The 22,231-nt window shown below is 38.1% G+C and overlaps 1 protein-coding gene across 1 annotated transcript in view; it reads left to right on the top strand.

Annotated features, from left to right (window-relative positions):
• The window catches only part of LOC128550005 (uncharacterized), a 37,402-nt gene that overhangs the window by 11,843 nt on the left and 3,328 nt on the right, over positions 1-22,231 (top strand). Inside the window, exons 4-8 of the mRNA XM_053527832.1 lie at positions 803-908; positions 1,282-1,382; positions 1,926-2,087; positions 6,253-6,346; positions 9,908-9,971. Of these exons, the coding sequence (XP_053383807.1) occupies positions 803-908; positions 1,282-1,382; positions 1,926-2,087; positions 6,253-6,346; positions 9,908-9,971 (527 nt within the window). The remainder of the gene's footprint in view (positions 1-802; positions 909-1,281; positions 1,383-1,925; positions 2,088-6,252; positions 6,347-9,907; positions 9,972-22,231) is intronic.

The following is a 22,231-nucleotide window of genomic DNA, read 5'->3' on the forward strand; positions in this document are numbered from 1 at the left end:
GGCATAAATTTGAGATTGGCCAAAAGCAAAGCTACATTCTGCAACTTGTCTCCAAACAAAGTTTTTTAGCCTCAGGTTCAGCTAGCGGCAAGTGATTTTGCCTTTGCGACCAGTGCAGACTAAGATCAGGCAGCACATCCATGCAGGCTGATCATGGTCTACACTGTTCGCTATTCAGTTAGTAAATTTTCAGTGAACACCCCTTTGAACGATAAGTGGTGCTGCCCAAGTTGAATGATGGACTAGTCCATTTTAAAAATTTAGCAGGGTAAAGGTTAAAACTGAGTTTGGAGACCAGTCTCAGCATTCCACTTTGTCATTGGTTAGATTCAAAACTGAATTCGAAATAAACCAATCAAATACTAGAGATTTGAAACCAGTCACCAAACACAGTTTTATAACCCAGACTCTGATTCTGCTTTAATTGAGATCTCAGACTGAGAATTGTTCTGGCTGTAATTTTAAATGTATACATGTAGGTTTGAATTGTCTCCAACTGAACTTAATTGATTGTTCGTTTAATTTGAGATTTCTTTCTTTAATAAGCATCAGCAGTTTGCCCATGTTTTAAGTGATAGACTTTACCTTTAGCCTGCTGGCGGGGAATATTTCTGCCTTTGTGACCAGTGCAGACCAAGATCAGCCTGATCATGGTCTGTACTGTTCGCTATTCAATCAGTAAATTTTCTGCAAACATTCCTTGAAATAATAAATGGTATTGCCCAAATTGAATGATGGACCAGTCCATTTTAGAAATTCAGCAGGGTAAAAGTTAAAATATGATTGCCTGAATATATTACAGTTTACAGCAATGATAAGATTACCAGATGAATTGTCAGTTGAAGAAAAAAAAGTGAGACTCCAGTCTGTAATAGATGCATTAGATTTAAACAAATGTCTAGATACAGGTAAGTCAGTATACAAGTACTCGCTTTTTTGCCCTGGCATGTTAGAATATTAGTAGAAGCTTGTTGAATAAGAGAGTTTTCTGTATCCTGCACTATCCTTCAAAACCTAAAGTAATCAGCATTCTTTTAGATGTGTCCCCCATCAGGACAGTTGTAGGTGCTAGTAAACATAAACGTAGACATTTAAATTTTGTTGAAACAATTTCTGCTGTTGTTAATATGTTTTGATTCTGTCTTAAATCTGACCTTTTTCTGTCTGCCTTAGTAGGGGTAAATCTTGAAAAAAAAAAATAAGTTAACAAGATTTAGTCATAACCTGTTAAAAATCCTAGATGCACCAGATTTTTTATTTCTTATTTTTATAATTTTACAGAGATGGGAGGTATTTTCACACCTGGACTATCTGGAGGGGAGATGAAGAGAGCCAGTATTGCTTGTGAATTAATACAGGACCCAGACATTATATTTCTTGATGTGGGTTGCTTTTAGGTCATTTTAAACTTCTTTTTATTAAATACATTTTTGGCCTAGGAGTAGGTAGACACTTATATCTAAGGCGTATGATTAAGGTAAATAGATTCCTTCTGTTTTAAACTAAAAACAATCTGTGTGACTAGCACACTAGACAGCTTTTCTTAATACAGTGAAACACTGCTTAATCAAGCATCAATGGCTGAAACACTAGGTCAAACATGAGTAATTTATATAGTCCCAGCAGTTTTCCATATATTGTCTATGTTTGGAGTGCTCAGTACCCTTGATAACTCATTTTGTTCATCCTTTTGTGGCTTTGAGCAATCAGTGCTTTACTATATTTTAAATACTGCCTAGAACTTACTGATTACAATCGAAAGCAATGTTTTGAAATGAATCTAGAGTTGTGCCAAGTTAAAATCTATTCCTGTTACTTGTTTAAGTCATTTTACATTGCTTTTCAAATGGCATTAAAGAAGAGTCAATAACTGTTTGCATACAGTATAAAAACAGCATTATGTATATGTTTTCGATACTTTACAGGAACCAACTACTGGTTTAGACTCCAGCACGACCACCAGTTTGATATCACTGTTGAAGACGTATGCAGCAGAATGCAGCAAGTCAGTTATAGCCTCAATACACCAACCTTCGTCGCAGAATTTCTTTCAGTTTGATAAACTCATGTTACTAACTGGAGGGCAGGTTTGAAAGTTTTTGAATGAACATTAATTAGGTCTAAAGAACTACTTTAATATGGATTACACTTTCTTTGCCTTTACATAATTATCCCCCCTCCCCACCCACTCCCCCTGAAAAGCTAAGGGGGATATGGCAAAAGTGTCCAGTTATAACAGTTGTGTGGAGTATAACTGCAAAACTGTTAAAGGGCATTTGTTTTAACAATGACAAAGGCCATTTAGAGGAAGTGCCGTGTGCATAAACCACAATCTTTCTTTCATCTTGTAGTATCTACCTGTATAATGTTACTCATAGCACCTTCTCTGGAGCATTAAACCAAACCTTTTAAAGAATAAAACTTTACACAATGGCATTGGCCTTTGAGGGAAAGTGAAGTGTACAAGAACTATCTTGCTTAATTTTTTTAAGGTAACACCCTTTATTTAATTTACTCATTACACTTTATTGGAGCAATAAAAACTGTTTTAGAGATTCTATTATAACTATTGCAATGACAGAGGGACCATAGAGAAGAAGTGTAAATGTACAAGAACCAAAAGTACTTTCTTGTGCTTTTTAGCTCACCTGAGCACAAAGTGCTCAGGGTGAGGTATTGTGATCGCTCACCGTCCGTTGTACGTCCGTCCGTTGTACGTCCGTCCGTTGTACGTCCGTCCACACTTTCCTTTAAACAACATCTCCTCCTAAACCAACAGGCCAATTTTGATGAAACTTCACAGGGATGTTCCTTGGATGGCCCCCTTTCAAAATTGTTCAAAGAATTGAATTCCATGCAGAACACTGGTTGCCATGGCAACCGAAAGGAAAAACTTTAAAAATCTTCTTCTCAAAAACCAGAAGCCCTAGAGCTTAGATATTTGGTGTGAAGCATTGCCTAGTGGACCTCTACCAAGTTTGTTCAAATCATGACCCCGGGGTCAAAATTGACCCCGCCCCAGGGGTCACTTGATTTTACAAAAGAAAATCTTAAAAAATCTTCTTCTCAAAAACCAGAAGCCCTAGAGCTTAGATATTTGACATGTAGCATTGCCTAGTGGACCTCTACTAAAATTGTTCAAATCATGACCCTGGGGTCAAAATTGACCCCGCCCCAGGGTCACTTGATTTTACATAGGAAAATCTTCAAAAAATTTCTAAAAATAAACCAGAAGGCCTAGAGCTTAGATATTTCACATGTAGCATTGCCTAGTGGACCTCTACAAAATTTGTTCAAATCATGGCCCCCGGGGTCAAAATTGACCCCGCCCCAGGGGTCACTTGATTTTACATAGGAAAATATTTAAAAAATCTTCTTCTCAAAAACCAGAAGCCCTAGAGCTTAGATATTTGACATGTAGCATTGCCTATTGGACCTCTACTAAAGTTGTTCAAATTATGACCCGGGGGTCAAAATTGACCCCGCCCTAGGGGTCACTTGACTTTACATAAGAAAATCTTCAAAAGTTTTCTAAAAATAAACCAGAAGGCCTAGAGCTTAGATATTTCACATGTAGCATTACCTAGTGGACCTCTACAAAATTTGTTCATATCATGACCCCCTGGGTCAAAATTGACCCAGCCCCAGGGGTCACTTGATTTTACATAGGAAAATCTTCAAAAATTTTCTAAAAATAAACTAGAAGGCCTAGAGACTAGATATTTGACATGTAGCATTGCCTAGTGGACCTCTACAAAATTTGTTCAAACCTTGTCCCCCGGGGTCAAAATTGACTCCGCCCTAGGGGTCACTTGATTTTACATAGGAAAATCTTAAAAAAAAATTCTAAAAATAAACCAGAAGGCCTAGATCTTAGATATTTGACATGTAGCATTGCCTATTAGACTTTTACAAAGTTTATTCAAATCATGACCCCTGGGGTCAAATTGACCCTGCCCCATGGGGTTACTTGATTGTACATAGAAAAATCTTCAAAATTTTCTAAAAATAAACCAGAAGAGCTTAGATATTTGACATGTAGCATTGCCTAGTGGACCTCTACAAAAAGTTTTCAAATCTTGTTTTTAAAGTTACTTAAAGAAAATTTCAACTATATTTTCTCATAATTCTTTTGATTGATTTCTATTATGATCTTTTGACCTTGAAGACTTGTCCTTAAGTGCAATGATAACAGGTGAGCGATATAGGGCCATCATGGCCCTCTTGTTTAATTGTCTCCCTGTATTTAATTTTCTCTTAACACTCTTGTTTAGAGCAGAACTTTGGAATAATTCAAGGAATTCTGTTATAATTTTACAAAATGAAAGAGGCCCTTGAAAGGATGCTGTGTATAAGAATCAGAATTATTTTTTTTTAATCCCCCGCCATGGCGGAGGGATTATAGGAATGGTCTGCGTCCGTCGTGTCCGGTCCATATCTCCTAAACCCCTTGAAGGATTTTCATGAAACTTGGGTCAAATGATCACCTCATCAAAATGATGTGCAGAACCCTTGAGTCAGCCTTGTCGGTTCAAGGTCAAGGTCACAACTCGAGGTCAAAGGTTTGAGCCTGCCATTTTGTGTCCGCTCTATATCTCATAAACCCCTTGAAGGAATTTTATAAAACTTTGGTCAAATGATCACCTCATCAAGACGATGTGCAGAACCCATGAGTCAGCCATGCTGGCTCAAGGTCAAGGTCACAACTTAGGGTCAAAGGTTTTGAGCCTTCCATTTTGTGTCCGCTCTATATCTTCTAAACTCCTTGAAGGATTTTCATGAAACTTGGGTCAAATGATCACCTCATCAAGACGATGTGCAGAACCCATGGGTCAGCCTTGTCGGCTCAAGGTCAAGGTCACAACTCAAGGTCAAAGGTTTGAGCCTTCCATTTTGTGTCCGCTCTATATCTCCTAAACCCCTTCAAGGAATTTTATCAAATTTGGGTCAAATGATCACCTCATCAAGACAATGTGCAAGCACATGAGTCAGTCATGCCGGCTCAAGGTCAAGGTCACAACTTAGGGTCAAAGGTTTGAGCCTTCCATTTTGTGTCCGCTCTATATCTCCTAAACTCCTTGAAGGATTTTCATCAAACTTGGGTCAAACGATCACCTCATCAAGGCGATGTGCAGAAATTATGAGTCAGCCATGTCGGCTCAAGGTCAAGGTCACAACTGAAGGTCAAAGGTTTGAGCCTTCCATTTCGTGTCCGCTCTATATCTCCTAAACCCCTTGAAGGAATTTTATAAAACTTGGGTAAAATGATTACCTCATCAAAACGATGTGCAGAAATTATGAGTCAACCATGCCAGCTCAAGGTCAAGGTCACAACTAAGGGTCGAAGGTTTGAGCCTTCCATTTTGTGTCCACTCTGTATCTCCTAAACCCCTTGAAGGATTTTCATCAAACTTGGGTCAAATGATCACCTCATCAAGAACTCATAAGTCAGCCATGTCAACTCAAGGTCAAGGTCACAACTGAAGGTCAAAGGTTTCAGCTCTGTATCTCCTAAACCCCTTGAAGGATTTTCATGAAACTTGGGTCAAATGATCACCTCATCAAGATGTTGTGCAGAATTCATGAGTCAGCCATGTCAGTTCAAGGTCAAGGTCACAACTAAAATCAAAGGTTTACCCTTTCACTATCCATAGCAGTGGCGGGGGATTTAGCTGTCTTTCAGACTGCCTTGTTTACTGGGGGCCTCCAGGACTAAGTGGTTAACATGTCTGATTACGAATCATTTACCCCTCATCAATGTAAGTTCAAAACCTTGCTTCTGGTGTAGAATTCTTCATTCCAGCTGGCTAATGTAAGGAAAGTGGTTGTATGCAGGTGGCTGCCCATGTGTGAAACAATGCCTGGAGGGGTGCCAGTGGTTTTCCTTCAGCATCAAACTCTGGAAAAAGTCACCATATGACATAAATTGTGTCAGTTTGACACTTAACCCAAATAAACAAAAAAAAAAACACCCAAAAATGTTGCTTTTTAAATTAATCTCCCTATTGTAAATTTACTTGAAACCTTCAGCTTAATGATCATTGTAAGGTACAGCTAAAGAACTGCATTGTGTATAAACAGAAGCTCTTGCAAACACTGAAGTAGTAGTTGTCTTGATAAACACATTTTTATCTCTAACCAGATATTTGCCAGTTTTTTGTCATATTCGTTTTCAGTGCACCACTATGACATATGATACTATGACATAATAACTGACATACTGACAGCAATTTTATACTTTCTGGTTTTCAGGTAGCATATTTTGGAGAGACGAGGCAGGTAGTACAACATTTTCAGTCTGTTGGTATTGCAGTTGAAGAGAACTACAACCCTGCAGATTTCATATGTAAGATATCAATGTTGGTAAAGAAGAAAGTTACATTTGTAGAGGGTTTTGTCTAAACTCGTCAGAAGTTAAAACTGACTTAAAGATACATAGAGGTTTACATTTCCAATTTTTATGACCCCCTTCGGAGAAGGAGGGGTATATTGTTTTGCATCTCGGTCAGTAGGTCTGTAAACCAATTGGTTTCCGGATAATAACTCAAAAACGCTTGGGCCTAGGATCATGAAAGTTGATAGGGAGGTTGGTCATGACCAGCAGATGACCCCTATTAATTTTGAGGTTAGCAGGTCAAAGGTCAAGGTCACAGTGACCTGGAACACTTAAATGGTTTCCTGATGATAACTCCAGAACACTTAGGCCTAGGATCATGAAAGTTGATAGGAGGTTGGTCATGACCAGCAGATGACCCCTATTGATTTTGAGATCAGTAGGTCAAAGATCAAGGTCACAGTGACCCGGAACACTTAAATGGTTTCCGGATGAAAACTCAAGAACGCTTTGGCACAGGATCGTTAAAGTTGATAGGGAGGCTGGTCATGACCAGCAGATGACCCTTATTGATTTATGAGGTCAGTAGGTCAAAGGTCAAGGTCACAGTGACCCAGAACAGTTTAACCATTTCCATGTGATAACTTGAGAACGTTCGGGCCTAGGATCATGAAAGTTGATAGGGAGGAGGTTGATCATGACCAGCAGATTGACTTTTTGGGTCTGTAGGTCAGAAGTCAAGGTCACAGTCACCCAGAACAGTTAAACCTTTGCCAAACAATAACTTGAGAATGCTTGGGCCTAGGATCACAAAACTTGATAGGGAGGTTGATCATGACCAGCAAATGACCCCTATTGATTTGAATCAGTAGGCCAAAGGTTAAGTTCACATTGATCCAGAACAGTAGAACTTTTTTTGCCAAATAAGAAGAGAATGCTTTGGTCTAATCTTGTTGCAGTAACTGAGAAGTGTATTTGTCTGTCATAAAGTTACACTGCTTTGTATCTTTTTACCACCTTGAAGAATTTTTAAATAACTTTGTGCAAATACAGTTTGTACCTCAATTTCCAAAGGATCAAGCAATTTACTTCAAGATAACCAAAATTCATCTTAAAATTGTTACATGTGTTAGCTACATATATATGTACATTTTTTCTTCCATATGAGAGAACTATTTGAAACCCATGTTTTCATAGTTCCCAGCCTGCTTTCAAACAAGAGTATTATGCCCCATTAGGCAGAGTAGTTGTTTATACATGCATGGATATTGAAATAACTTGGCACAGGCATTTATCATAACAAGATTAGTTGTAGCATTCAAGACCAATACCACTTCCTTAAAGGTCAAGGTCACACTTGGAGTCAAAACATGGTCATTTTTCTATAATTGTTTGCTCTATAATTATGTCTCCCACCAGGCAGTGGTTTGGGAGACATATTGATTTACTCCTGTCTGTGTGTGTGTCCATCTGTCTGTCTGTCACAAATCTTGTCCACGCTCTTAAGTCGAACAGTTCTCATCCGATCTTCACCAAACTTGAACAAAATGTGTTTGACAAGTCCTCAGCAAAATTCGATAACTAGCCAAATCATCCTGGACACTTCGGAATTATGGCTCTTGAATTACCGAAAATGGCTCTGTACACTGATGCCAGTGATACATGTATTGGTGCATGGTTGACGCAGATACATAATGGTGGGAGACATTTTCTCAAAAGCAGCTCTAGTTTTTCATGATTGCACGGATATTCAAATGTCTTGGAAGACACATTCACCATAACAAGATGACTTGACTTGTTCAAGTTTTAAAACTTAAGTGGCCTCGGAATTCATTTAATAGCTCGACATTTGAAAAAAAATACAGCTATTGCACTCGCCATTGAAGGAATGCCCGCTGTCCGTCTGCAAATCTGGATCCTGCGATAACTCAAAAAATATTCAAGCTAGGTGCATAAAACTTGGTATGTTTATAGAAGGCAATATGTAGATTATGCACATACATCACTTGTAGGTCAAAGGTCAAGGTCATTATTGAAGGTTAAGTAAAAATGTTTCTGCTCCATAACTTTTATATTCATCAAAGGTGGTCAATCACATCTGAGCAACATTTTCTGACATTTTTCAGTTTTCATATATTCTGTTAATTTTATTTAAGGAACAAAAAGACCCATTACATAAAGTTAGATCCCTGTTGGAAATGTATGATTTATTACTTTTTAAGAAGTTTTGTAATTATCTCCCTTTAATACAAAAGTGTTTAAAAAGTGGATTATTTCTTTTAGTATGAATATAATTTCTAGTTTTACATTTGCATTTAATATATATTGGAATATTTCAACTACCTGAAACAAAAGGCAAGTTTTGAAACAATGTGTAGCTTTGGAGTTAATTAATTTCAAATATATCTTGGTTGCGCAACCAAGATAGACAAAGGGAGGTAATAATAATTCTATAAACTTGCATTTCTAATGAATTTTGTCAAAATATGTTCTTGTCAATGTAAATCTTTTACAACTCTAATACAGTAGTGCTTATATTCATAACATTCCTTAAGCAAAGTTTATTTATTAAATTTTTGCTTATGCTAAAATAACGCTGACTTGGTTGGGCAATCAGGAGAGGAAAATCAAATTTTAAAAATTCTTCCTATGAAAATCTGATGTGTATTTATTTAAGAACTTGATGAACACAAATAAGTGTAAATGACCAGTTGGTAAAGTTTCAAAAAAATCTGTAAATTGACCAAAAGGTGATTAACCACCTTAAATGGATTATCTTAGTGCTACACACAAATGTTCCCCATGATGAGGCAATGTGTCAACGCATGATCTATGCTTGTGGGTTAAAGGTCAAGGTCACTGTTCAAAGTCAAATAAAAATTTGTTTCTGCTCCATTACTTTTAATTGCATTGAAGGATTCTTTTAGTACTACATAGAAATGTTCCCCATGATTAGACTATTTGTCATGCACATGACCCATGGTCGTCGGTCAAAGGTCAAGGTTGCTATTAAAGGTCAAGTGAACATTTGTTTCTGCTCCATTACTTTTAATTGCATTGAAAGATTTTTTATGTACTACACAGAAAAATTCCCCATGATTAGACTATGTGCCTCGCACATGACTCATGATTGTCGGTAAAAGGTCAAGGTCACTATTGAAGGTCAAGTAAAATTGTTTTTTTCACCACTAGGGGACTTCTGTATTGCCACTGCAATATTCTGTCACTTTAGGTTGCACAACCAATAATTCCACAAACTTGCCTTTGTAATAAATTTCATCAATACATTTTTTTATACGTTAATTTTTGACAAAAGTAATACAGTTGTTTAATACCATTCCTATCAAATTTAAAAAAAAAAACAAACTCCTGACTGTGAATGTCTAATGTCCATTAAGCGCCCATTTAGTATAAATAAGAAAAAATAATTAGAGAATAAAAGTCTCGAACGAATCCATTACATGATCAAAATATGATTGACCACCTTTAAATACATAGAATGATATTCAAGAAAAATTCGTTTTCTATGGACATATTTCTAGTCTTTTCATATTTCTTCATGTACTGTTACAGTGGAAGCATTGTCAGAGAGTGAAGAAGTTAAAACAAAGTTATTGTCGGCTTCAAAGAGCAACAGGTATGTTATGATTCTTTAAGTCCAGTCAATAGCATGCTTCATTTTGAAATGACATGGTGGTTAATGTCTATAACTTCAAATCACTTGCCTCACACTGCTGTGAATTTTGTTAAGTTGTGTGACTTCAAATCACTTGCCTCACACTACCTTCAGTTTTGTAAGATGTGTGACTTCAAATCACTTGCCTCACACTGCTGTGAATTTTGTTAAGTTGTGTGACTTCAAATCACTAGCCTCACACTACCTTGAATTTGGTAAGATGTGTGACTTCAAATCACTTGCCTCACACTGCTGTGAATTTGGTTAAGATGTGTGACTTCAAATCACTAGCCTCACACTGCTGTGAATTTGGATGAGATGTGTGACTTCAAATCACTTGCCTCACACTGCTGTGAATTTGGTTAAGATGTGTGACTGCAAATCACTAGCCTCACACTGCTGTGAATTTGGTTAAGATGTGTGACTTCAAATCACTAGCCTCACACTGCTGTGAATTTGGTTAAGATGTGTGACTTCAAATCACTAGCCTCACACTGCTGAGAATTTGGTTAAGATGTGTGACTTCAAATCACTAGCCTCACACTGCTGTGAATTTGGATATGTGTGACTTCAAATCACTTGCCTCACACTGCTGTGAATTTGGTTAAGATGTGTGACTGCAAATCACTAGCCTCACACTGCTGTGAATTGGGATGAGATGTGTGACTTCAAATCACTAGCCTCACCCTGCTGTGAATTTAGTAAGATCTGTGACTTCAAATCACTAGCCTCACACTGCTGTGAATTTGGATGAGATGTGTGACTTCAAATCACTAGCCTCACACTGCTGTGAATTTAGATATGTGTGACTTCAAATCACTAGCCTCACACTGCTGTGAATTTTGTTAAGATGTGTGACTTCAAACCACTTGCCTCACACTGCTGTGAATTGGGGTGAGATGTGTGACTTCAAACCACTTGCCTCACACTGCTGTGAATTTGGATGAGATGTGTGACTTCAAATCACTAGCCTCACACTGTTGTGAAATGGGGTGAGATGTGTGACTTTAAACCACTTGCCTCACACTGCTGTGAATTTGGATGAGATGTGTGACTTCAAATCACTAGCCTCACACTGCTGTGAATTTGGTTAAGATGTGTGACTTCAAATCACTAGCTTCACACAGCTGTGAATTTGGTTAAGATGTGTGACTTCAAATCACTAGCCTCACACTATCTTGAATTTGGTAAGATGTGTGACTTCAAATCACTTGCCTCACACTGCTGTGAATTTGGTTAAGATGTGTTACTTCAAATCACTAGCCTCACACAGCTGTGAATTGGGATAAGATGTGGGACTTCAAATCACTAGCCTCACACTGCTGTGAATTTGGATGAGATGTGTGACTTCAAATCACTTGCCTGACACTGTTGTGAACTGGGATGAGATGTGTTACTTCAAATCACTAGCCTAACACTGCTGTGAATTTGGTTAAGATGTGTGACTTCAAATCACTAGCTTCACACAGCTGTGAATTTGGTTAAGATGTGTGACTTCAAATCACTAGCCTCACACTACCTTGAATTTGGTAAGATGTATGACTTCAAACCACTTGCCTCACACTGCTGTGAATTGGGGTGATATGTGTGACTGCAAATCACTAGCCTCACACTGCTGTGAAATGGGGTGAGATGTGTGACTTAAAATCACTTGCCTCACACTGCTGTGAATTTGGTTAAGATGTATGACTTCAAATCACTTGCCTCACACTGCTGTGAATTTGGATGAGATCTGTGACTTAAAATCACTTGCCTCACACTGCTGTGAATTTGGTTTTTGGGAACAGAAGGCAGATTTGACGAACATCACAATTACTACAAATACTTTTGTCTTACGGTAGTGTCTGGGAGGCATGTAGTTCTAAGACGGTGCCCAACTGTTTTTCAATGCAGTTATCAGTTATCACTTGACTGGCTTCATGGATTGGTTGTTTACACTCCCGTGTTTGATAATACCATGTATTTTCACTCTAAATACATTAACTAAAAATTTTGATTAGATACTGGCTTCGAATGCTTGTCTGATTGCAGTGACTTGGTAATCGACGGTTTTTTTTCTGGTTTTCTAATTGACGGTTTTTTTCTGGGGTTCCGGAGTTAATCAGGTGTTTGTAGGTTATGTCTTTATGTCCACGGGGTGTCTATGTGTGGTTTTGGTGCGTTTCGATTCCTCTCTGCTTGGTTTCATTCATTTGAAGACAGGGTCATGGATGCTTGCATCCGGTGATGGCGCACACTGTGTGTGGCTGTAGAATGGGAGCATGCGGGCTTGTTTATAATTTTAGGTATATGGAAGTTTTTTGCAACGTACGGTTATTTCCGGTAGCTGTTCACTGTTGGATTCTGATTAGATGTACATGTATGCTTTAGTTCTTAATATATTAACAAAAAATTTTTGATTAGTTATTGACTTTTGACGTTTGTCTGAATTTTTGGGGGCCTGCTATGTTTTATGTGTAGTTGTTACGGGTGGTGGCATAGCATTTTTGATTGGATGGATTTTAGGCCGGGGTCTGGGCTTATGAATGATCTAGAGGGTTGGTCGGTGAGATTGTTTTAATATTAGAGATTCTGTTCGGGATTCGGTCGAAAATTTGATACGAGCTCAAAATTCGAAATTTAATTTATATGGTTCTATGGCGGTGCCCTGGAGGTTTCACTCTGTGTGTTAAGGTAAGTATTCTCGCATTGTCACAGTTTGGTGAGGGTTATTGTTGTTATCTGGGGGTTGGAATGTGGCTTGTTGTGGCTTCAGATTTCGGGTGTGGTGCCACCGCCTGAGTTGTTTTGTGGATCCGGTGGGACGGACGGTTGATTGGTGAAGTTTTGAGCAGAATTGCGAGGTAATTTTCCTCAACTATATATAGCGACTTTCAAAGATAATACGTCATACGCGGAACGTGAATCAATCTTAGTTGATTACACAGACTAATAATACCTATTCAAATTTTAATCAAATTTGTCATTAAGCATGGATTGGGTCAAGGACATAACAAGAATGCTTCTTAGTAGTAGGGTGCACCATTCTTATAATCACATGGATATAAGGATGGATAGATTGCTTGTAGACTCAGAAGATGTTTTTTGGATGGCAAACATCAGCCGTTTTGATCTGAAACAAATGCAAGTAACAAATAACACATATAAAATATTTTTGGGAACAGAAGGCAGATTTGACGAACATCACAATTACTACAAATACTTTTGTCTTATCATCTACGATATTCAAAGTGATTGCACGGTTAGACTGACAGCCACCTTCAATAAGGATCTAGCTAGGTTCTTACACAAAATGAATAATGATTTAAGACAAATGGTTTACAAAAATCTCCATAATCACTTTTTCATGGAAGATATTAACTTTGAAGAAGACATGTGAACAGTTTTGCTTGGGGTTTGCTTCGGATTCAGGCCGGATAGGCAAGGAGCGTTGCGCGCGCGTAAAGGCCTTAACTTGCCATTAATTCTTCGCAAGGGAATTTATCTGGTATTGTTTCCGGGGAGCTCATCGGGCTATTGTTGGTGCATGTCGGGATGTGTTGATACATATCTTTCGGAATTAACCAAACTGTTTTTATACAGTTGGACACGGCTGGTTGTGTTTGCAATGTCATGTGGAATATTTGAATGGCACTTTTCTGCGTGCCAGTTCATTCATTTCATTTTTACAGCTTGATGTTGCACGACTCATAGGTACAGTGGTGAAGAGCACATACTTTATGTGTCAAGCCGCCCTATACATAAACATAAAATGTTGAAAAAGTCCCGCGTAATCTCTTGGTGAAGGCTATAGCAAAGTTTTTCTACTAAGGGAGCGGGCCTGTACCGGGTACTAACATATGTATAATACGTTCTACCTTTGAACAATATAAATTATAAATGTATTGTGCTCCTAGACAGTTTTGTTTTCTTACCTAGTAGAATGTATCATATGGTAGTCATGATTCTGCAACTATATAGTTTATAGTGGCTATAATGCGGATACAATCACAGTGACTGACTGGTTTTTATCAAATAAAAGGTGAATGATAACAGCAAAATAGGCTTGTATGTTGTTTTTTACATTCATTCTGATCTGTATCATATCAGCCTATGATGTGCAACAATATAAGTGCCTATATAATGGTGGGGCTTTGCATAGCACGGGTCAAGGGGGGAATAGAGGTCGAGCTCCCAGATGATAGGTGTGCCGCTGACCGTTTCATGCTGAAGACCATCAGAAGGCGGTGCCACAACGTATACACGATCTTTTACACTGTGCATCTGGTGATAAGGTGGCAGGGATACGCGGCGCCGAGGTTTTGCAGTTAGGATACTCGAGCCTGGGAACGGAGGGGGGAGGGGGTTGCAATGGTGATGATGTTCCGTACGATCTGGCAGTTTTTATCCCAGAATATATAACACAGACAATAAGTCTATTTTCCGAATCTTTCAACAGTTAGGTCATGACGTCATCATGTTTCAACGTCATATTATAAGGGTTGAGAGTTACTGATCAGCCGTAAAAATATTTAAGTTAAACGTAGATATATTTTCACAGAGTTAATAGACCTTCTTTTGGTAGGGTTTATTTAAGAAATACCCAAATCTAATCCTACTTTCTTTGAATACTCAAAGAAATTGTTTCTTAATTTACAACTGGGGTTTCAATCCAATTCCGTTCTATGTTAATTCTATTATTAAAAGTAAAATTACTCAAATAATAATTATTATTTTACCTGTTCTAAGTTTACAAGGTTCTTGAAAGACAAATCTCTTGTTTCAAGTGTATTCTGGGTTTTGTTGTTGTTACAAACTGCGGGTTTAAACGTGGCTTTCCCTGTCGGATATTCTTCCTTGTTTTTTTTGGTAATAGCTTATCCTGAATTACATCATTAATCCTCTTCCTCTGGTGCATATAATAGGGGTAGGTATTTGAATACAGAATACGGGTGCATTATACGAGAGCGCCAGTAACGAAAAACGCCCACCGTTACATAGCCGGGATACAGTTGGTAAACGACGTTAAACCCTAAACAAAACATTGTTGATTTTTTTCCCTAGAAAGACTAGTAACCTTCAGTTATTGACTTAAGGTTTAATCGTTGTTGTTTGTATCAGTTTGACACAGAAAAGCTTTCATTTCTCCTAGCAGTGGGAGAACTCTATCACAGAATTACTGTTAGAAAACGACGTTAAACCCAAAACAGGTAAAAAATTGAAAGTACCTTAAAATTATCGCCTGGAATCTTGTTTGGTTTATTTCATCTCCACATATAACAGTTATTCTTTTCTCCTAGTAGTAAAGATGGCTGGTCAAAAAAGCAATATTCTTAATAAATTTTATAGCTTGAGTGTTGGCAAAAAAGCATATTTTTCACTATATTCCTATGAAGCAAGTAAGTCCTCAGCCGTGTACAATTATAAAAGAGGTTCTATCAGTGAAGAACAATCTTTCTCTAACGATATGATTGGGTATTTAGATTCATATAACGCAAAAAAAACAGAAATAAATATATTAAGGGAGAATGTATGCGAACAGGCTAACAATGCATTTAGTTTAAAAACCATCTTAGATAAAATAGACTCCTATGAAAAAGTTAACATGATGAATCTAGCCGTTGAGTTACTAGATAGACGTATCGGTAATTGTGAAAGAGAATTATCGGCTTGTAAGCTGTCGAATAATGGTATAGTACACAATTTCACAAATTTGTATATTAATAACAATTTAACTAAAATACTTGGTAAGGGTCCCAACTTCATACCTACCAGAACAGACACTAACCAAGTTATAAAGGAACAAATAAAAACTGATATATATCAAGGTATCAAAAAGTTTACCCACACAAAACAGGATAACTTCACGAATAATAGCATTTTAAAGCTTGGTTTGCATAACCCTTCTATACCCAGGGACATATACGAATACTGTATAGATATTTTAGATCACATGAATACCATGAGTACAGAGGTTGATTATAATTACCCTAGAAAGAGCAATGTGTCTAATGCTGAATATAAAGCACTCATTTCTATGGCTAAAAGAGAAGACATCATTGCTAATGTTGCAGATAAGAATCTTGGCATTAGCATAAACAACACATCATGGTACATCAATGAATACAATAGACAGTTAAGTGACAGTAACGTGTACCAACCAATTGAAGTAAATAACATAAGTTCTCTTTTGGATTTAGGAGTCACGGATTTAAATAATATATACAATAAATATAAATTCACAGTCGCTAATGAATTATTTGATACTCAAATTCTCATTTACCGTAGTAGAGGCAATATAAAAATCCCAACCTTGAACATTTTACCCAAAGTACATAAGGTAAAGGACGACCCTAGTGTTGAAAATGAACACTTATTGAAAGGCAGACCGATAATAAATGGTTTTGCTACCTTGAATACTGAACCATCCAAATTGCTTGGGCATATGTACAGAGGCTACTTCAAAGACATTTTGAATTTCTTCTTTACATCCGGTTACAAGGCACCTGTTGTGCATAGCTCTATGGAAGTAGTAAACCGATTAAAGTCAATATATCTTGACACAGACCATCTAGATAAAGTTTTCTTTGTCACTTTTGATGTGGCTTCTTTATATACATCTATAAGTAATACCACTATTTTCAATACTATCGATCATTTAAGTCGACTATTAGATTTAGACGATAGTATTCGGTATCTCATGCACGATCTGTATGCATTCATTAAACGTTATGCAATCTTCAACGCCATGGAGGACAGGTATTTCCTGCAAAAATCTGGTCTGACTATGGGGAGCTATGACTCATTTGACGGAGCAAATCTGGCACTTTTATTGTGTGAGCTGAAATTGATAAATTCACCTATAACAGATAAAATAATAGAATTTTTCCGGTTTGTTGACGATGGTTGTGTCATTTTGTACTGTGAATTACAAGAATTAAACGCATGTATTAAGTATATTGCTGAAATATACCCCCCGGAGTTAGAAATAGAATTCACAGTCAACAAAATGGTGGCTAATTTTTTAGATTTGAGTTTTGGCATCGGTTTCAACACCATTTTAAATGGACAAATTTATTTTCACGTCTACCAGAAAGAACGCAATAAGTACGCCTACACTCATTTTGAGAGTAACCATCCACCAGGTGTGCGTAAAGGCATTATTGTTACAGAATGCCATAGATATGCTAGAAACTCAGTCAATGAATTAGAATATATGCACATGATCAGTTTGTTTAGAATTAGGTTGCACAGATGTGGTTATCCTAATAAAATTATCCATAAACATATGTTAAATTTTAACGGTGTTTCTATGTGTTATAAGGACCAGAAACGGTTGTCTCAGTATAGGAAAAGAGGTAATAATACAAGGTTTTGTCCAGTTACTTTTAACAAGCTGGACGGCAGACATCTCATTGCGAAAAAGCTTTTAAATAGAGCTAAAAAAGGTAATTTTTTGAAACCATGCTACAGAGTACAAATGAAAAATAAGACCTTATTACTGACAAATAGGAAACTCCACAAGAAAATGAGGAATTATATTGACAGAGCAAATAACTTCTTTAATCAATAGTAATTGATAGGATACAGGAACAGTGACAGTTAATAATGCTGTTGTATCAGACGATACCATGTAATTCTAAGGCGGTGCCCAGCTGTTTTTCATGGTATTTGTCTTTAGGCTAGCATTTCGGCGTCATGGACTGCAAGTTACACTCCCATAATTGTTAATACCATATATTTTCACTCTAAATACGTTGACTGTGATTATTTGATTAGTGGCTGGCCTCGGACGCCTGTCTGATTGCGGTGACTTGATAATCGGCGGAGTTTTTTCTGACGTTCCAGAGTTACTCAGATGTTTGTAAACTGCTTCAGTATTTCCACGAGATGTCTTTGTATGATTTTAGTACGTTTCGGTACATCTCTGCTTGGTTTCATTCGTTTAAAGGCAAAATCATGGTCACTTATATCCGGTAGTGACGCACACTGTGTATAACTGGGAATGAGAGCTTGCGGACATGTTGACATATTCAGGGTAAATGGTAGTTTAATACAACGTGCGGTTGTTTCCGGCAGCTGTTCACTGTTGGATTCTGATTGGATGGTACTATATGTTTTAATTCTTAATTTATTAACTAAAATTTTGATTAGATACTAACATATGGCGCTTGTCCGAGTTTTTTGGTAGACATACTCCGTTATGTGTGTTTATGGCGGATGATGGCATAACCTTTTTGAGCCTGCTACGTTGTGTGTGGTTATGGCGGGTGATGACGTGGCACGTTGTATGTGGTTGTGGCAGGTGATGACATAACATTTTGGTTTGGACATTTAAATAACTGTTTTTAATAAGTTAGGGGTGTTACATGACTTGCACGCACACTGTCTTACGGTAGTGTCTGGGAGGCATGTAGTTCTAAGACGGTGCCCAACTGTTTTTCAATGCAGTTATCAGTTATCACTTGACTGGCTTCATGGATTGGTTGTTTACACTCCCGTGTTTGATAATACCATGTATTTTCACTCTAAATACATTAACTAAAAATTTTGATTAGATACTGGCTTCGAATGCTTGTCTGATTGCAGTGACTTGGTAATCGACGGTTTTTTTTTTTCTGGTTTTCTAATTGACGGTTTTTTTCTGGGGTTCCGGAGTTAATCAGGTGTTTGTAGGTTATGTCTTTATGTCCACGGGGTGTCTATGTGTGGTTTTGGTGCGTTTCGATTCCTCTCTGCTTGGTTTCATTCATTTGAAGACAGGGTCATGGATGCTTGCATCCGGTGATGGCGCACACTCTGTGTGGCTGTAGAATGGGAGCATGCGGGCTTGTTTATAATTTTAGGTATATGGAAGTTTATTGCAACGTACGGTTATTTCCGGTAGCTGTTCACTGTTGGATTCTGATTAGATGTACATGTATGCTTTAGTTCTTAATATATTAACAAAAAATTTTTGATTAGTTATTGACTTTTGACGTTTGTCTGAATTTTTGGGGGCCTGCTATGTTTTATGTGTAGTTGTTACGGGTGGTGGCATAGCATTTTTGATTGGATGGATTTTAGGCCGGGGTCTGGGCTTATGAATGATCTAGAGGGTTGGTCGGTGAGATTGTTTTAATATTAGAGATTCTGTTCGGGATTCGGTCGAAAATTTGATACGAGCTCAAAATTCGAAATTTAATTTATATGGTTCTATGGCGGTGCCCTGGAGGTTTCACTCTGTGTGTTAAGGTAAGTATTCTCGCATTGTCACAGTTTGGTGAGGGTTATTGTTGTTATCTGGGGGTTGGAATGTGGCTTGTTGTGGCTTCAGATTTCGGGTGTGGTGCCACCGCCTGAGTTGTTTTGTGGATCCGGTGGACGGACGGTTGATTGGTGAAGTTTTGAGCAGAATTGCGAGTAATTTTCCTCAACTATATATAGCGACTTTCAAAGATAATACGTCATACGCGGAACGTGAATCAATCTTAGTTGATTACACAGACTAATAATACCTATTCAAATTTTAATCAAATTTGTCATTAAGCATGGATTGGGTCAAGGACATAACAAGAATGCTTCTTAGTAGTAGGGTGCACCATTCTTATAATCACATGGATATAAGGATGGATAGATTGCTTGTAGACTCAGAAGATGTTTTTTGGATGGCAAACATCAGCCGTTTTGATCTGAAACAAATGCAAGTAACAAATAACACATATAAAATATTTTTGGGAACAGAAGGCAGATTTGACGAACATCACAATTACTACAAATACTTTTGTCTTATCATCTACGATATTCAAAGTGATTGCACGGTTAGACTGACAGCCACCTTCAATAAGGATCTAGCTAGGTTCTTACACAAAATGAATAATGATTTAAGACAAATGGTTTACAAAAATCTCCATAATCACTTTTTCATGGAAGATATTAACTTTGAAGAAGACATGTGAACAGTTTTGCTTGGGATTTTCTTCGGATTCGGGCCGGATAGGCAAGGAGCGTTGCGCGCGCGTAAAGGCCTTAACTTGCCATTAATTCTTCGCAAGGGAATTTATCTGGTATTGTTTCCGGGGAGTTCATCGGGCTACTGTTGGTGCATGTCGGGATGTGTTGATACATATCTTTCGGAATTAACCAAACTGTTTTTATACAGTTGGACACGGCTGGTTGTGTTTGCAATGTCATGTGGAATATTTGAATGGCACTTTTCTGCGTGCCAGTTCATTCATTTCATTTTTACAGCTTGATGTTGCACGACTCATAGGTACAGTGGTGAAGAGCACATACTTTATGTGTCAAGCCGCCCTATACATAAACATAAATTGGGATGAGATGTGTGATTTCAAACAACTTGCCTCACACTGCTGTGAATTTGGATATGTATGACTTCAAATCACTAGCCTCACACTGCTGTGAATTTGGATGAGATGTGGGACTTCAAATCACTTGCCTCACACTGCTGTGAATGTGGTTAAGATGTACGACTTCAAACCACTTGCCTCACACTGCTGTGAATTTGGATAAGATGTGGGATTTCAAATCACTTGCCTCACACTGCTGTGAATTTGGATGAGATGTGGGACTTCAAATCACTAGCCTCACACTGCTGTGAATTTGGTTAAGATGTACGACTTCAAACCACTTGCCTCACACTGCTGTGAATTGGGGTGATATGTGTGACTGCAAATCACTAGCCTCACACTGCTGTGAAATGGGGTGAGATGTGTGACTTCAAATCACTAGCCTCACACTGCTGTGAATTTGGTTAAGATGTGTGACTTCAAATCACTTGCCTCACACTGCTGTGAATTTGGTTAAGATGTGTTACTTCAAATCACTAGCCTCACACACTGTTGTGAATTTGGTTAAGATGTGTGACTTCAAATCACTAGCCTCAGACTGCTGTGAATTTGGTTTAGATTTGTGACTTCTAATCACTAGCCTCACCCTGCTGTGAATTTGGATGAGATTTGTGACTTCAAATCACTTGCCTCACACTGCTGTGAATTGGGATGAGATGTGTGACTTCAAATCACTTGCCTCACACTGCTGTGAATTGGGATGAGATGTGTGACTTCAAATCACTTGCCTCACACTGCTGTGAATTGGGATGAGATGTGTGACTTCAAATCACTTGCCTCACACTGTTGTGAATTGGGGTGAGATGTGTGACTTCAAATCACTTGCCTCACACTGCTGTGAATTTGGATGAGATGTGTGACTTCAAATCACTTGCCTCACACTGTTGTGAATTGGGGTGAGATGTGTGACTTCAAATCACTTGCCTCACACTGCTGTGAATTGGGATGAGATGTGTGACTTCAAATCACTTGCCTCACACTGTTGTGAATTGGGGTGAGATGTGTGACTTCAAATCACTTGCCTCACACAGCTGTGAATTTGGATGAGATCTGTGACTTAAAACCACTTGCCTCACACTGCTGTGAATTTGGTTAAGATGTATGACTTCAAACCACTTGCCTCACACTGCTGTGAATTGGGGTGATATGTGTGACTGCAAATCACTAGCCTCACACTGCTGTGAAATGGGGTGAGATGTGTGACTTAAAATCACTTGCCTCACACTGCTGTGAATTTGGTTAAGATGTTTGACTTCAAATCACTTGCCTCACACTGCTGTGAATTTGGATGAGATCTGTGACTTAAAATCACTTGCCTCACACTGCTGTGAATTTGGTTAAGATGTATGACTTCAAACCACTTGCCTCACACTGCTGTGAATTGGGGTGATATGTGTGACTGCAAATCACTAGCCTCACACTGCTGTGAAATGGGGTGAGATGTTGACTTAAAATCACTTGCCTCACACTGCTGTGAATTTGGTTAAGATGTATGACTTCAAATCACTTGCCTCACACTGCTGTGAATTTGGATGAGATCTGTGACTTAAAATCACTTGCCTCACACTGCTGTGAATTTGGTTAAGATGTATGACTTCAAACCACTTGCCTCACACTGCTGTGAATTGGGGTGATATGTGTGACTGCAAATCACTAGCCTCACACTGCTGTGAAATGGGGTGAGATGTGTGACTTAAAATCACTTGCCTCACACTGCTGTGAATTTGGTTAAGATGTATGACTTCAAATCACTTGCCTCACACTGCTGTGAATTTGGATGAGATCTGTGACTTAAAATCACTTGCTTCACACTGCTGTGAATTTGGTTAAGATGTGTGACTTCAAATCACTTGCCTCACACTGCTGTAAATTTGGATGATAGGTGTGACTTCA

This window comes from Mercenaria mercenaria, chromosome 17, assembly GCF_021730395.1.
Source record: "Mercenaria mercenaria strain notata chromosome 17, MADL_Memer_1, whole genome shotgun sequence".
Lineage (NCBI taxonomy): Eukaryota > Metazoa > Mollusca > Bivalvia > Venerida > Veneridae > Mercenaria > Mercenaria mercenaria.